Source organism: Oncorhynchus mykiss, chromosome 12, assembly GCF_057628025.1.
Source record: "Oncorhynchus mykiss isolate SJ-2025 chromosome 12, ASM5762802v1, whole genome shotgun sequence".
Classification (NCBI taxonomy): Eukaryota; Metazoa; Chordata; class Actinopteri; order Salmoniformes; family Salmonidae; genus Oncorhynchus; species Oncorhynchus mykiss.
This window is the reverse complement of record NC_143033.1, coordinates 28,805,116-28,822,317: the sequence shown is the minus strand read 5'-3', so window position 1 is coordinate 28,822,317 and position 17,202 is coordinate 28,805,116. Positions and strand designations below refer to the sequence as shown.

General features: G+C 44.4%; 1 protein-coding gene across 1 annotated transcript in view; it reads right to left on the bottom strand.

Moving 5' to 3' along the window:
* Positions 1–9,192: 9,192 nt before the first annotated feature.
* Positions 9,193–17,202, bottom strand: part of LOC110537331 (gap junction delta-2 protein-like) — a 31,560-nt gene continuing 23,550 nt past the window's right edge. The window contains exon 2 of the mRNA XM_021623281.3: positions 9,193–10,873. Within this exon, the coding sequence (XP_021478956.1) occupies positions 10,018–10,873 (856 nt within the window). The 3' untranslated portion in view covers positions 9,193–10,017. The remainder of the gene's footprint in view (positions 10,874–17,202) is intronic.

Genomic DNA, 17,202 nt, shown 5'->3' with positions numbered 1-17,202 from the left:
TTACCCCTTTTTCTCCCCAATTTCGTGGTATCCAATTGTTTAGTAGCTACTATCTTGTCTCATCGCTACAACTCCCGTACGGGCTCGGCAGAGACGAAGGTTGAAAGTCATGCGTCCTCCGATACACAACCTAACCAAGCCGCACTGCTTCTTAACACAGCATCCATCCAACCCGGAAGCCAGCCACACCGATGTGTCGGAGGAAACACCGCTAGGCTGGCGCTGCAGTACAGCGCCCTTAACCACTGCGCCACCCGGGAGGCCCCCCAGCATTCTTATTTAATTTAAGAAGTTATATCACAGACATTTAATTCCCTAACTGAAATGGAATTCTGCAATCAATGCCATCACATCAGTACTCTTGTTCAAAGCACTGTAATGGCTGGAACGGAGCAAATGGAATGGCATCAAACACAAGGAACCATGTGTTTGATGTATTTGATACCATTGCACTCATTCCACTCCAGCCATTACCACGAGCCCGTTCTTCCCAATTAAGGTGCCACCAACCTCCTATGACAGCACTGTTGAAATGTGGGCTACATGCGGTGAATGTACTCCATTCACTGTACATGGGTATGTGCGGTCAGCACTAAACCTGGTAAAGACTTTAATGTTTGAAACATTGTAATCTGTACCAGTGCAGCAAGCAACACTGCAGTGAACATTGAGTCAGTATTCCTTACTATAGATTGTGGATAGTTGCGGTGGTGGTGGCCTGACCTCCCATGGCCTGTTGGAGCTAATGAAGTTCTCCGCTAAGTAATCCACCCCAGTGGAAATCATCTGAGCTGAAGCCAACATATGGTTCCTCAGTTTTATTTCACCATTGCATGCCCATGCATATTCTATCAGGCAGCATGCCGTGCGCCCGTCTGTTTCATAATGGAGATTTTGCAAGATGCAAGGCAAGATGGTGTGTGTTTTTCTTATATGTCTTCCTTTCACTGTTAATCAGATTTTATAGTTCATGTACAGTCATGTGAGATCTTGGTTAAAACAACTTCGCAATATCCTTGTAGCTGGATACTCCACTAGTCACAGTATGTCTTATCTCAGGGCTGCATAATGCTGGTATGACTTCTGTTTAGTTCCAGAAATGTGCCCTTTACGCTCAGTTTGTACTGATGTGGGATCTTAATTTGATCACCTTGTTGCAAGAGAAGTTTCCTGCAATGCAGGACATTTTACACTTGTAATGTATTTAAAGGTTTAAAAAGGCTTCTAAAGTTTGTAATTTCCACATTGACTTGACTTTCCCTTACAAAAATTGTATCCCCCGCTACACAAATGTCAATTAATTATAATCCACATAATTCACCTTTCCTATTGCTGAAGGATTATTTTCCTGCTGTAGGAGACAGGCTCAAATTAAGATCCAACATCTGAATGTCAAATACAATTTGAGTTATGCAACATTACAGACTATGTTGCCGACCGTATAGCTAGTAATATAGTAGAGTGTAAGAGACACAGACTGACCTGTAGTAATGTAGTGAGAGTAAGACGCAGACTTACTTGTATTAATGTAGTGAGAGTAAGACACAGACTGACCTGTAGTAATGTAGTGAGTGTGAGAGACACAGATTGACCTGTAGTAATGTAGTGAGAGTAAGACGCAGACTGACCTGTAGTAATGTAGTGAGAGTAAGACGCAGACTGACCTGTAGTAATGTAGTGAGAGTAAGACGCAGACTGACCTGTAGTAATGTAATGAGAGTAAGACGCAGACTGACCTGTAGTAATGTAGTGAGGGTAAGATGCAGACTGACCTGTAGTAATGTAGTGAGAGTAAGACGCAGACTGACCTTTAGTAATGTAGTGAGAGTAAGACGCAGACTGACCTGTAGTAATGTAATGAGAGTAAGACGCAGACTGACCTGTAGTAATGTAGTGAGGGTAAGATGCAGACTGACCTGTAGTAATGTAATGAGAGTAAGATGCAGACTGACCTGTAGTAATGTAATGAGAGTAAGATGCAGACTGACCTGTAGTAATGTAGTGAGGGTAAGATGCAGACTGACCTGTAGTAATGTAGTGAGAGTAAGACGCAGACTGACCTTTAGTAATGTAGTGAGAGTAAGACGCAGACTGACCTGTAGTAATGTAATGAGAGTAAGAGACACAGACTGACTTGTAGTGAGAGTAAGAAGCAGACTGACCTGTAGTGATGTAGTGAGTGTGAGAGACACAGACTGACCTGTAGTAATGTAGTGAGTGTGAGAGACACAGACGGACCTGTAGTAATGTAGTGAGTGTGAGAGACACAGACTGACCTGTAGTGATGTAGTGAGTGTGAGAGACACAGACTGACCTGTAGTAATGTAGTGAGTGTGAGAGACACAGACTGACCTGCAGTGATGTAGTGAGTGTGAGAGACACAGACTGACCTGTAGTAATGTAGTGAGACTAGCGTACTCTCTCATGTGGAGGCAACATGAGCAGCCAAGTAAAACAGACCGTCTGCTCTGCTGCTTTGTTTCTCTCTCCTCCAACACTGTCTGTTCCTCTCCTCTTCTGATCTGTTTGTTCTTGCCCCCTCTTCCCACTCTACTTCTCCTCCTCTCGCAAAGGGATTTGATAACATCGCTAGTGCCAATCTATTTCCCATCAATGCCCCAGGCCCAAACGCTCAGGTTCATTTTGTACTCTAATTTCATGTAAACAAATGTGATTTGATTGCCCAACACTTACACTTAAAGTTATACTAGAGAATTCAGACCCAAAAGCCTATCTCTTTGTAACACAACAGCACCCTTACCAAGAAAGGTTAACAATGTGCGATAATTATTTAATGACTTATTCCACAGGCTGTGATGCATGACTAGATTACAGACGCAGATAGATTACACATTTGCCATCTGCTCTCCCTTCATTGATCTTCTGATTGAGGAAAGTTGAGGGCTACCTCATTGAATTTATGCCAATCAAAATGTTCATCTCCCTGGCTGAGGCAATTTCCATCATGTTTCATTTCAGTTGCATAAACACACAGAGCCCCAAAACTCTCGCTCCTGTGACTGGCTGCACACTGGAAGAAATAATTGACTTACATGCTTTAATGAGTAAGCTAGTAGTAATATGGACTTCTAAGGTACACTTTTGCAGTATGTGTTTATTATGTATTTGTCTGTTTGTATGCGTGTGCGTGTGCGTGTGTGTGTGTGTGTGTGTGGGGGGGGGGGGGGGGGGGTGTAGCACATGCTTGTGTGTGTTTGGGTATGTTTGCATGTTTTTGTGTGCGAGTGCCTGTGGGTGTGTTTGTGTGCTTTTTGGCGCTGTACTGTTTTCAATACAATTTGCATCTGTACATTGGGGAAGGCTCATCCCTTACCGTAGGCAGTCACCCAGCCACAGCTGAACCATACAGCTGTATCCCGCTGGTTTAGGGAATTGTGTAGAGTGATATAAACCAGGGACAGGCAGAGAGGAAGTCATAGAGGAGACCTTGGTTTAATATAGATATTCATAAATTAGATCAACAAGGAGACACGTGTACATGGGAGCCGACTGTTCCAATCGTTTCAGTAATTTGGTTACCAGTGCAGATGACTTGTCGAAGATTTATGAAGTCATTGTCTAATCCTGGTATATACATTACATGGCCAAAAGTATGTGGATACCCCTTAAAATTTGTGGATTCGGCTATTTCAGCCACACACGTTGCTGACAGGTGTATAAAATTGAGCACACAGCAATGCAGTAGAATGGCCTTAGTGAAGAGCTCAGTGACTTTCAACGTGGCACCGTCATAGGATGTCACCTTTCCAACAAGTCAGTTCGTCAAATTTCTGCCCTGCTAGAGCTGCCCTGGGCAACTGTAAGTGCGGTTATTGTGAAGAGTAAACATCTAGGAGCAGCAACGACTCAGCCAAGAAGTTGTAGGTCACACAAGCTCACAGAATGGGACCGGCAAGTGCTGAAGCGTGTAGTGCGGAAAAATCATGTCCTCAGTTACAACCTTTTTCTGGAAGCAACATCAGCACAACAACTGTGCGTCGGGGGCTTCATGAAATGGGTTTCCATGTCCGAACAGCAGCACACAAGCCTAAGATCAAAATTTGCAATGCCAAGAGTTGGCTGGATTGGTGTCAAGCTCACTGCCATTGGACTCTGGAGCAATAGAAACGCTTTCTCACGCTTCACCATCTGGCAGTCCGACGGATGAATCTGGGTTTGGCAGAAGCCAGGAGAATGCTACTTGCCCTAATGCAAAGTGCCACCTGTAAAGTTTGGTGGAGAAGGAATAATGGTCTGGGGCTGTTTTTCATGGTTCAGGCTAGGCCCTTTAGTTCTAGTGAAGGAAAATCTTAAAGCTACAGCATACAGTGACATTCTAGAACATGCTGAACTTGTTGTGTATTTGAGATTTTAAAATGCATCTCAAGTTTGTAATATCCACGTACAAATTATTTTCCTGCTGTAGCAAACAAGCTCAAATTAAGATCCTACATCTGTAGTTTAGGTGCAGAACTGGGGTCAGGAGAATAAAAATAACTGTTGACTCCGAATGTGATGTTGATATTTAGAACAGTGTGGATAAGAGCTATCATTGTAAAGATGAACACAGTGAATTATTTAATGATGGAGTTTTACAAAGAGGGGAATTAGGAGGCAGTGTTGCTGTCTGAGTGCTGATACTGTACTATCCCTCAGTACAATAATCTCTGTGGTGCTAAACATTGTTACTCTCCTCTCTATATCTCCACAGCAACTGGCCCAGCAACCAGACTGCTAACAAAATCAAACTCAACTTAGCTTCTGTGGCACATTCATCTTTTGATTAGGAGTTGGATGACTTGTGATTTGTGTTTGCTGAGGTTGTGCCTGCTTGTCATCCGCTGTCATTGATATGATGATTATATGTTGGTTTTCAGCGCATGTACTCTGCATGTGCACACACTCCTAATTTCCTCCTGGCCACGTGTCAATGGGTTCATAATAAATAACCCCACCATTCATTACTCCTCATATTATTATGGATCAAATTGTCCACACGCCTTCAATCTTAATTGTCTCTCCTCCAATCCCACTCTTTTCCAGTGCCCTCCTGGCCTCCCCGAGGCCCCAGTCACATGGCTGTCTCCACTGACTGGCTGAAGGTTTAATCTCACTAAAAGGCGCCACACCCTCTATCTGGACCACTCTTATTAAGGTAGTGGCAGGTAGCCTAGTGGTTAGAGTGTTGGACTAGTAACTGGAAGGTTACAAGATTGAATCCCCGCGCTGACAAGTTGTGGTTCTGTGTTTCTGCCCCTGAACAAGGCAGTTAATAACCCACGGTTCCTTGACCAGTTAACCCACTGTTCCTAGACCAGTTAACCCACTGTTCCTAGACCAGTTGACCCACTGTTCCTAGACCAGTTAACCCACTGTTCCTAGACCAGTTAACCCACTGTTCCTAGACCAGTTAACCCACTGTTCCTAGACCAGTTAACCCACTGTTCCTAGACCAGTTAACCCACTGTTCCTAGACCAGTTAACCCACTGTTCCTAGACCAGTTAACCCACTGTTCCTAGACCAGTTAACCCACTGTTCCTAGACCAGTTAACCCACTGTTCCTAGACCAGTTAACCCACTGTTCCTAGACCAGTTAACCCACTGTTCCTTGGCCGTCATTGAAAATAATAATTTCCTCTTAACTGATTTGCCTAGTTAAAAACTCTTATCAGCAAAGCCATTAGGTCTAGGATCACTAACGCTCTTATTTCATATCGCTATGTCATATTAGAGGTAAGATTAAGATTACAATAGATTATTCAAAGATATTGGTATTGTTTTGAAAATATGTAGTTTTGTTATTTGGTGAAATAATCATGTGTTTTATCAGGTTATGTCTGCTTCCTCTGTCTTACCCATATTAATCCAACATGTGGAGGAGGAGTTTGAGGAGGAGTTGACTTTGAGGAGGAGTTGAGGCCAAGCAAGTGACAGCTGTGGTGTACTGGGAGTCAGTGTGTGCGTTTCATCAGGAGTCAGTGGGAGACTGGGGGAATCACATGTAGGTAAAACACACTCCATTGCATTACACTACATTACACACAACAGACTAACTGACTGCACAATGTTTCAGTCTGTTATCATAAAACCATTCAGGTCAGGAGTTTTTCTTTCATATCTAGACTGAACTGGTGCAATATCAGTGATTCATAGGTAGAAACTAGATCTATACACAATAATGTAACCTAACCTCTGAGAGAGATGTATCATTCTTGTTTCTTTAATAATTGATGCTAACGCAGGTTTTGAAACTCTGTGCAGCTAAAAGCCAATGGATTGTTAAGTTGTATTACATGAGATAAACTGCAGAGCAGAGGAGGGAGTACAGTTTAAACATGTCCCACTCTATAGAGAGCTACTTTTGCCAGTCAGTGCATGAGTAGAGTGTACGTACAGTTAAAGTGTACATTTGAAGGAGGTTCAAACTTTTCACACATGCTGGACCAGCGATTACTAATGACAATTGTCCATCCATGACCTCTGACCTGAGAGCCAGAAAGCTATTGAATCACCTAACCATACCAATAGGCAGATTCTGAAACCTGACCAGAGATAGCCAGCCACTCCCAAAATGTGCATAGTTACTAATCTCTTACTCAGAGGACTCTGAGTGAGATCAGTTGGAATAAGCTCACCTGGGAATATCAGTGTTGGACAGGAAAGTGCTGCTGTCTGTCGGTCTTCCTGGACTGCATGAATCATAGTCTTACGCACGCGCACGCACGCGCACGCACACACACACACACACACACACACACACACACACACACACACACACACACACACACACACACACACACACACACACACACACACACACAGCTCTGTTCAGTTCAGTTCAGCTCACTGAATCCTCCAGTGGCGACAAAGGCTATAAGCCTCCATCAAAGAGCCTTAGATGAAAGCCTAAATAAAAGCACCTGGGTTGTGATTTGTGATTAGCGCTTGGGTCAATGTATGGATTTGATCAAAGCCAGAGCCTGTCTGTGTGGAAGTCTCTGGTCTGCTGTGGACTCTGCTCATAGGTCTGCCTTGTGATGTGTACTGAGTGGATTTTGGGGCCATTGCAACTAACTCTGCCTGGCTGACTTTGTTTAGCATGCTCATTCATGTTGTTTCCTTTTCATTACCTAGTAATTCATGTTTGCCTGCGGTTTGTTCATGTCTGGCCTGGGTACACAACTTTAATCATACCCTGTTATTAAAACACAACTAACATTGTCATAAAGTATTTGCACAGAAATTCAAAGTGTCCATGCGTACTCATTACTGTATATCTAAAGTTAGTAGTTCACTCAGTTTATCATGTCATCAGTGACCATAAATATGCTGCTGTATGTTGGTATCCACTCTGTAAACAAATCCTAGTCTTTCTGCTACCCAATGTATGGAACTGTCCTCTTGATGTGATTTAACCTTGTGCCCTCTCATAGCCTGCACACTGACATTGGGTAGAAAGCTGAGGCGTTTTGATATTTATTTATTTGTCATTTTTTTACACATACATACATACATACATATATATATATATATATATATATATATATATATATATATATATATATATATATATATATATACAGGTATATATACAAGTATATATATATATTATTGCTGCAATTCTGGAGCCATTCCAATATTCGCTCCCAATATCCCCATAACAGGGTGCTATGTTCATATCTGATACATCATTTTTCATCTTAACGCATGCTGATTATTACATGTCACAGTAGCAGGATGCAAATAAATGAAACAGTCTCTTTTTTAAATTGCATGTCATGTCACAATCTATCCATTCTATGAATGCATCAGTAACATTCTTTTTTTCAAAGTCCATAGGAGAAAAAAACATACAGTTTCCATTAGAGAACAAAATCTTAACAAAGAGAACATTAATTTGATATATTCTTAAAGCTGGCAATCTATGATTAATCTCCAGCGCCACCCAAATCCCAGCACCCAACCTGACGCACGCCATGCCCCCGCCCACCTAAGCCTCATAGCTGAAAAAGCCGACTTTATGCAATTATTATTACATTAAACTATTTACAGTAACTTGGAAATATGGCACCAAATTTGGTAGTAAAGAAAACAACTTGTGGGTTACACGTTAAAATGTTCTGTGAGTAAATACTTCTGTTTCCTGTGTAATGGAAAAAGAAAGGCTTGTTGGAATTCCATTAATTCCTTTAGTGCTTCATACTGTAGTCAGTTCTTTAAGAATGCATAATACAGTAAGAGAGGAGGGGGTGCTAGTGGGGGAGCGGAGGGCGGAGGGGGTGCTAGTGGGGGAGTGGGCAAAGGAGGGGGTGCTAGTGGGGGAGTGGGCAAAGGAGGAGGTGCTAGTGGGGGAGCGGAGGGGGGAGGGGTTGCTACTGGGGGAGTGGGAGGAGGAGGAGGGGGTGCTACTGGGGGAGTGGGGGGAGGAGGGGGTGCTAGTGGGGGAGCGGGTGGAGAAGGGGGTGCTTGTGGGGGAGCGAGCAGACGAGGGGGTGCTAGTGGGGGAGCGGGTGGAGGAGGGGGTGCTACTGGGGGAGCGGGCAGACGAGGGGGTGCTACTGTGGGAGCGGGCAAACGAGAGGGTTGCTACTGGGGGAGCGGAAGAGAAGGGAGTGCTACTGGTCGGAGCGGGGGGAGGAGGGGGTGCTAGTTGGGGAGCTGGGGGAGGAGGGGGTGCTAGTGGGGGAGCGGAAGAGAAGGGAGTGCTACTGGTCGGAGCGGGGGGAGGAGGGGGTGCTAGTTGGGGAGCTGGGGGAGGAGGGGGTGCTAGTGGGGGAGCGGAAGGAGGGGGTGCTACTGTGGGAGCGGGGGGAGAAGGGGGTGCTTGTGGGGGAGCGAGCAGACGAGGGGGTGCTAGTGGGGGAGCGGGTGGAGGAGGGGGTGCTAGTTGGGGAGCTGGGGGAGGAGGGGGTGCTAGTGGGGGAGCGGGAGGAGGGGGTGCTACTGTGGGAGTGGGAGGAGGAGGGGGTGCTAGTGGGGGAGTGGGGGGAGAAGGGGGTGCTACTAGGTGAGCGGGAGTGGGTGCTAGTGGGAGAGTGGGGGGAGGAGGGGGTGCTAGTGTGGGGACAGGGAGAGGAGAGGAGGGGTGCTACTGGGGGTGTGGGGAGAGGGAGAGGAGGGGGTGCTAGTGGGGGAGCGGAGGGAGGGGGTGCTACTGGGTGAGCGGGGACGGTGAGAGGAGGGGTTGCTAGTGGGGGTGTGTGAACAGGGAGAGGAGGGGGGGTGCTAGTGGGGGAGTGGAGGGAGGGAATGCTAGTTGGGGATGTGGGTAGAGGAGGGGGTGCTACTTGGGGGAGTGGAGATGGGGAGAGGAGGTTTCCAGTTTGTGCTGAGGTATAGTTTTAGTGTTGATTTTTGACGTTTTTTTTTAAAGGTGCATCACCTCTGCTTGGCTCCTCCTTACATTGGAGCTGCCGCAGGGAAGGAAAATAACTGAAAGAAAGTTATTTTCATTCCTTCAGCAACTCAACTTCGCCCATCATCCCTGCTCTGACTCTGCAGAACAAAGGCATACACACTGCTTTATCTGTCGCACACACACGTGCAGGCATACCTTCTTGCATATGCACACATACATAAAGAAATTAAGGGACTATGTTGCAAAAGCAAAGGATAGCACCTTTTAGGTGAGACTTATTTCTTATTTAACTGTCCTTATTTCATATTCTTACAGTAATTAGTCCTATGTCCTCTTTTTCCAGTGTGTTCTCTTGGAAGGCACCTAGTGTCACCTAGGACTCAGAGCACAACTCCCCCTACAGTTAAAATCTAACTTTAGTAACAGCAACAAAACTGCCCTTGACGTACTTTCTCTCTCTTGTAGAGTCCAAAAAGCTCTTCTCTCATATAATCCTCCAATATGTCCATGTGAGGTCCCTCTGCGCTCCTGAATAATGTTGCAGTGTACATAGAGTTAGTGCCCCTTAGGGTGGGGGAGCTGGGCTAAGTGTTTGTCCTCCCCAGAAAAAGCTTGCTTGGTCCAGAAGTCCACGTCCCCCCATGTGGAGGAACCTCTGTCAGACATAGGCTGACTCACTGGACTGAGTTCTGCCCAGGTTGGGGGCCTGGGACACATGCGGCACGTCCTTCTTACGCACCTCACAGATGGACTTCCTGCGGGCCTGAACACCCCTGACGGCCGTCTTGATCTTCCTCCAGCCCAGGTGGTTGAGCTCGGCCAGGTTGAGCAGCACACAGATGCCGCTCACTGCAAACATGAAAATCAGGAACACCGTCTTCTCTGTGGGGCGTGACACATAGCACTCCACCTCCTTCACACAGGGGTAGCGGTCACACTCAAACATCCCTGGTACGTTGAAGCCATACAGGAAGTACTGGCCGGCCAGGAAGCCGATCTCCAGCACGTTACGGAACACCACCTGGATGACGTAGAAGCGGGAGATGCCCTCCTGCCGCCGCACCTTGGCACTCTTGGCCTGCGTGAGCCCCCGGGACACGTTGGGTATCTCCTTGACCTCCAGGTCCTGCTCCTCCTTGCCGCTGTCGGGGTTCTGCACCAGGATGCCATTGATGTTGCGCAGCTTGCGGGCGTGGTGATCGCCTCCACGACTGTGGTGACTTGCGTGACCGTGGTCTATGTAGGGGTGCAGGATGGAGTAACTGCGGTCACGCTGCTTGGCGGACTGGTGTACGGAGTAGGTGATGAAGCATAGGCTGGGCGTACACACCAAGATGATCTGGAAGACCCAGAAGCGGATGTGGGATATAGGGAAGGCCTTGTCGTAGCAGGCCTGGTTGCAGCCCGGCTGCATAGTGTTGCAGATGAACATTATCTGCTCGTCCTCATAGACCTTTTCACCCACTATACCTACTATCAAAATACGGAAGATCACTACTACAGTCAGCAGGATCCTGGAGAGAAAGAAAGAGGGGAGAAGGAAGGGGGGAAGAAGAAAAATACAGAATTTCAGTTGTGTTATCAGGAGTGTAAAATTTCCCTGTAAGAAATTTGTCACAGAGCAGAACAAAGAATCATTGTAAGTATTGTGATACTGTGATATATCATACAGTACAGTATACTGTATGATGTTACTGGTCTATTATAATTCAGTAAAAGTGCCTCGGCACTGTGTTTGCATGTTGGATTTGACTTTTATTATGTGTGAGTTAGAGTGACATCATTTGTCTTAAGCCAATAAAGGCTGCGCTTATGTACCTCAGCTCAGCCATAGCAAATCAATAGAGACAAAAGTAGCTCTCACACCAAGGGAAAGTTTCATCAGATGTGTGTAGTAGTGTGTGTGTGTGTGTGTGTGTGTGTGTGTGTGTGTGTGTGTGTGCTTGCGTGTGGACGAATCCCTCAGCTGCTGCAGCGTGTACGGAGGGGTGGAGTTGTTGCGCTCTAAATAGCATGCTCACGTGAACACACTACAGACTGTGCACACTGATTGAATCAACTCTGTTTCAACGTAATTTGTCAACATATTGTGACGTGGAATCAATGTGGACAATACATATCATTTTTTTAAAGTCATCAGTATGGAATCTCATCAAGTTCCAAATGTGTTGATAGCTCTGCTAAAATGAGCACAGTTGTTTCCAAAGTTAAGCAGGGTATATAGAGGTAAGCATCTGGATGGTCTCACTGAAGTGCATTACCCCTGATATACCAGTAGGAGTCACTGTTCAGGCAGAAATCGTTGGATTGTGCCTTCACATTTAATTTAAATATACCTCTTTTTTTGGGTTGATAGCATGACGTTGAAACAATGTTGATTTAAATATACCATTTTACTATCAACATTTGAACAAGGTAAAATAAAATACTTATAATCAAATCAAAAATTCAACATACATCATTTCAACCACCTAGTAATATACTGTATATGTAATATAGTATGAACAATATTTTTTACATTTTATGTGGAATTTTCAATGTAATATCAACATATACATAGTTCTGATGATTATATTGAAATGAGATTGCTGTAACAACCTAATAGTTAGATTAAGTCAATGTATTTACATTGAAGTTTTACTGTAATTTCAATGTTTACAACGCTGTTTGAAATTAGATGAAAACATTACTGGTTGATTACTTTTTTCTAATCCAATTTTCCAAGTTGATTCCATTTCAACCAGTGTGTGCCCAGTGGGTATGCAAGATGAGGGGATATCACACGAATAGAGGGCATTTCACACTCATCAACACTCCTTAGCTGAATGAGAACACACTCACAGAAAAACTATTCAGACTTACACATTAAAATGTGTGTGTGTTTGTGTCTGTTTGCATGTGTGCGTGTGTGTGTGTGTGTGTGTGTGTGTGTGTGTGCGTGCATGTATGGATGTGTTTGTGTGTGTTGCTGAGATTTAAGACACAAAGGAGGAAGGAAGGAGAGGGTGGAGAGAAGGAGAGACTCAGTCATTACTGTGAATAATGAACATGTGGGTCCCTGCATGAATATCCATTATGTTGCTGGCTGAGCGTAACCCCACCTGTCTCCTATCCAGCCAGCATTTCCATTCATTTTTCAACATTAGACAGATAAGACATGAGCTCTCTCCCTCACAGTTCTGCCTTTCGAGACATGAGTTGAGAGCCTAATCCCACACCTCCTCAATCTACCCAGAACTACTACATCCACACACAGACACACAAGATCTAAACAGCATTATATTGTAGGCTACTGTACTTTATCTATGCTTCCTTATGTACTCCAATATGCTCCACTGGCATCAGTGGATATGTAAACCAAGTTAAACCAAATCAGCTATGTTTAAAATCCACTGCTAGTGCTGCCCTGGAGCAATGCCCCGTCTCTCCTGCTCTTTCTCCCTCCCTTTCTGTGTATTCATTATTTAGCACACAATATTGGGGAAGTGTTTAATGGGACATTGATTGAGTGTGTGCACTTTATTTGGACCACTAGCCTGTAGAGTTCCTCAGAAGATGCAGACCTCCATTTCCACTGTAGCTAAGCAGCTTAGATAGCCTCCATTTACGTGCCATAGGCACCAGTGGCTGTTCAATTAAAGTCTGTAGCACTGCTGAACACGTGCTGTCACCCCCCCCCCCCCCCCTCTCTCTCTCTCTCTGTCCCTCCCTCCACCTCCATATCCCCTGTTCTCTCCCTCTCTCTTCTAGTTTTTTAATAGCAAAGTGTCAAAGGAGACCCTGGTGTGTCTTTAAAATTAGCCCCACACCCACTCTTCATAGCCGGTTACCACAGCAACCACCTTTTGAACCTCCTCTCTCAGAGAGAGAGGAGAGAGCAAGAGATGAAAGGAACATGAGGGTCAAGGGAGTAAGAGAAACAAGAATTGTGTGTGTGTGTGGGGGGGGGGGGGGAGTGAAATAAACCTAGATAAAGGTAAGAGACAGACAGACTTAAAATGAGAAAGATCAAATAAAATAAAATGTTATTTGTCACATGCCTTACCCTTAAATCCTTACTTAGAAGCCATTAATTAACAATTAACAAAGAAATAGAGTTAAGAAAATATTTACTAAATAAACTAAAGTAAATCAAATGTAATCAAATAAAAAAGTAACAAGCAAATGGCATAACAATAACGAGGCTCTGTACAGGGGGTACCGGTACCGCGTCAATGTGTGGTGGTACAGGTTAGTCGAGGTCATTTGCAAAGTGACTATGCATAGATAATAAACAGAGAGTAGCAGCAGTGTAAAAGGGGTGGGGGGTCAATGTAAATAGTCTGGGTGGCCATTTGATTAATTGTTCAGCAGTCTTATGGCTTGGGGGTAGAAGCTGTTAAAAACCTCTTTGGGCTGAGATCCCGCTAACGGGATCGATATGACAACAGCCGGTGAGAGTGCAGGGCGCCAAATTCAAAACAACAGATATCCCATAATTAAAATTCCTCAAACATACAAGTATTTTACACCATTTTAAATGATAGACTTCTTGTTACTCCCACCACAGTGTCCGATTTCAAAAAGGCTTTACGGCGAAAGCAAACCAAACGATTATGTTAGGTCCGAGCCAAGTCACAGAAAAACACAGTCATTTTTCCAGCCAAAGAGAGGAGTCACAAAAAGCAGAAATAGAGATAAATTAATCACTAACCTTTGATGATCTTCATCAGATGACACTCATAGGACTTCATGTTACACAATACATGTATGTTTTGTTCGATAAAGTTCATATTTATATAAAAAAAAATCTCAGTTTACATTGGCGCGTTACGTTCAGTAGTTCCAAAACATCCAGTGAGTTTGCAGAGAGCCACATCAATTTACAGAAATACTCATAATAAACATTGATAAAAGATACAACTGTTATGCACGGAATTATAGATACACTTCTCCTTAATGTAACCGCTGTGTCAGATTTAAAAAATGCTTTACTGAAAAAGCCACCATGCAATAATCTGAGTAAGGCGCTCAGAAACAAAAACAACCCAAATAGATATCCGCTATGGTGTGTAGTCAACAGAAGTCAGAAATATCATTATAAATATTCACTTACAGTGCCTTGCGAAAGTATTCGGCCCCCTTGAACTTTGCGACCTTTTGCCACATTTCAGGCTTCAAACATAAAGATATAAAACTGTTTTTTTTGTGAAGAATCAACAACAAGTGGGACACAATCATGAAGTGGAACGACATTTATTGGATAGTTCAAACTTTTTTAACAAATCAAAAACTGAAAAATTGGGCGTGCAAAATTATTCAGCCCCCTTAAGTTAATACTTTGTAGCGCCACCTTTTGCTGCGATTACAGCTGTAAGTCGCTTGGGGTATGTCTCTATCAGTTTTGCACATCGAGAGACTGACATTTTTTCCCATTCCTCCTTGCAAAACAGCTCGAGCTCAGTGAGGTTGGATGGAGAGCATTTGTGAACAGCAGTTTTCAGTTCTTTCCACTGATTCTCGATTGGATTCAGGTCTGGACTTTGACTTGGCCATTCTAACACCTGGATATGTTTATTTTTGAACCATTCCATTGTAGATTTTGCTTTATGTTTTGGATCATTGTCTTGTTGGAAGACAAATCTCCGTCCCAGTCTCAGGTCTTTTGCAGACTCCATCAGGTTTTCTCCCAGAATGGTCCTGTATTTGGCTCTATCCATCTTCCCATCAATTTTAACCATCTTCCCTGTCCCTGCTGAAGAAAAGCAGGCCCAAACCATGATGCTGCCACCACCATGTTTGACAGTGGGGATGGTGTGCTTTTACGCCAAACATAACGTTTTGCATTGTTGCCAAAAAGTTCAATTTTGGTTTCATCTGACCAGAGCACCTTCTTCCACATGTTTGGTGTGTCTCCCAGGTGGCTTGTGGCAAACTTTAACCGACACTTTTTATGGCTATCTTTAAGAAATGGCTTTCTTCTTGCCACTCTTCCATAAAGGCCAGATTTGTGCAATATACGACTGATTGTTGTCCTATGGACAGAGTCTCCCACCTCAGCTGTAGATCTCTGCAGTTCATCCAGAGTGATCATGGGCCTCTTGGCTGCATCTCTGATCAGTCTTCTCCTTGTATGAGCTGAAAGTTTAGAGGGACGGCCAGGTCTTGGTAGATTTGCAGTGGTCTGATACTCCTTCCATTTCAATATTATCGCTTGCACAGTGCTCCTTGGGATGTTTAAAGCTTGGGAAATATTTTTGTATCCAAATCCGGCTTTAAACTTCTTCACAACAGTATCTCGGACCTGCCTGGTGTGTTCCTTGTTCTTCATGATGCTCTCTGCGCTTTTAACGGACCTCTGAGACTATCACAGTGCAGGTGCATTTATACGGAGACTTGATTACACACAGGTGGATTGTATTTATCATCATTAGTCATTTAGGTCAACATTGGATCATTCAGAGATCCTCACTGAACTTCTGGAGAGAGTTTGCTGCACTGAAAGTAAAGGGGCTGAATAATTTTGCACGCCCAATTTTTCAGTTTTTGATTTGTTAAAAAAGTTTGAAATATCCAATAAATGTCGTTCCACTTCATGATTGTGTCCCACTTGTTGTTGATTCTTCACAAAAAAATACAGTTTTATATCTTTATGTTTGAAGCCTGAAATGTGGCAAAAGGTCGCAAAGTTCAAGGGGGCCGAATACTTTCGCAAGGCACTGTACCTTTGATGATCTTCATCAGAATGCACTCCCAGAAATCCCAGTTCCACAAGAAATGTTTGTTTTGTTCGATAATGTCCATAATTGATGTCCAAATACCTCCTTTTTGTTCGCGCTGTAGCAGCTGTAGAACTTTTTAAGATCTGGGTACCCATGCCAAATCTTTTCAGTCTCTTGAGGAGAAAATGTGTTCTCGTGCCCTCTTCACAACTGTCTTGGTGTATTTGGACCATGATAGTTCGTTGGTCATGTGAACTCCAAGGAACTTGAAACCCTCAACCCGCTCCACTTCATCCCCGTCAATGTTAATGTGTGACTGTTCGGAGGTCTCTGACCTCTTCCCTATAGGCTGTCTCATCATTGTCGGTGATCAGGCCTACCACTGTTGTGTCGTCAGCAAACTTAATGATGGTGTTGGAGTCATGCTTGGCCATGCATTTGTGGGTGAACAGGGAGTACAGGAGGGGACTGAGCACGCACCCCTGAGGGGCCCCAGTGTTGAGGATAAGCGTGGCAGATGTGTTGTTGCCTACCCTGACCACCTGGGGATGGCATGTCAGGAAGTCCAGGATACAGTTGAAGAGGGAGATGTTTACTTCCAGGGTCCTTAGCTTAGTGATGAGCTTTTTGGGCACATAGGTGTTCCTTTTGTCCAACTGGGAAAGGGCAGTGTGGAACGCAATTGCGATTGCGTCATCTGTGGATCTATTGGGGCGGTATGTGAATTGGAGTGGGTGTAGGGTTTCCGGCATGATGGAGTTGATGTGAGCCATGACCAGCCTTTCAAAGCACTTCATGGCTACCGACGTGAGTGCTATGGGGCGGTAATCATTTAGGCAGGTTACCTTCGCTTTCTAGGGCACAGGGACAATGGTGGTCTGCTTGAAACATGTTGGTATTACAGATTCGGTCAGGGAGAGGTTGAAAATGTCAGTGAAGACACTTGCCAGTTGGTCCGCGCATGAGTACACGTCCTGTTAATCCATCTGGCCCTGCGGCCTTGTGAATGTTGGCCTGTTTAAAGGCCTTTAAAAGGCATTTAGCTTGTCTGGTAGATTTTAGCTCGTCACTGGGCAGCTCGCAGCTGAGTTTCCCTTTGTTGTCCGTAATATTTTTCAAGCCCTGCCACATCCGACGAGCAT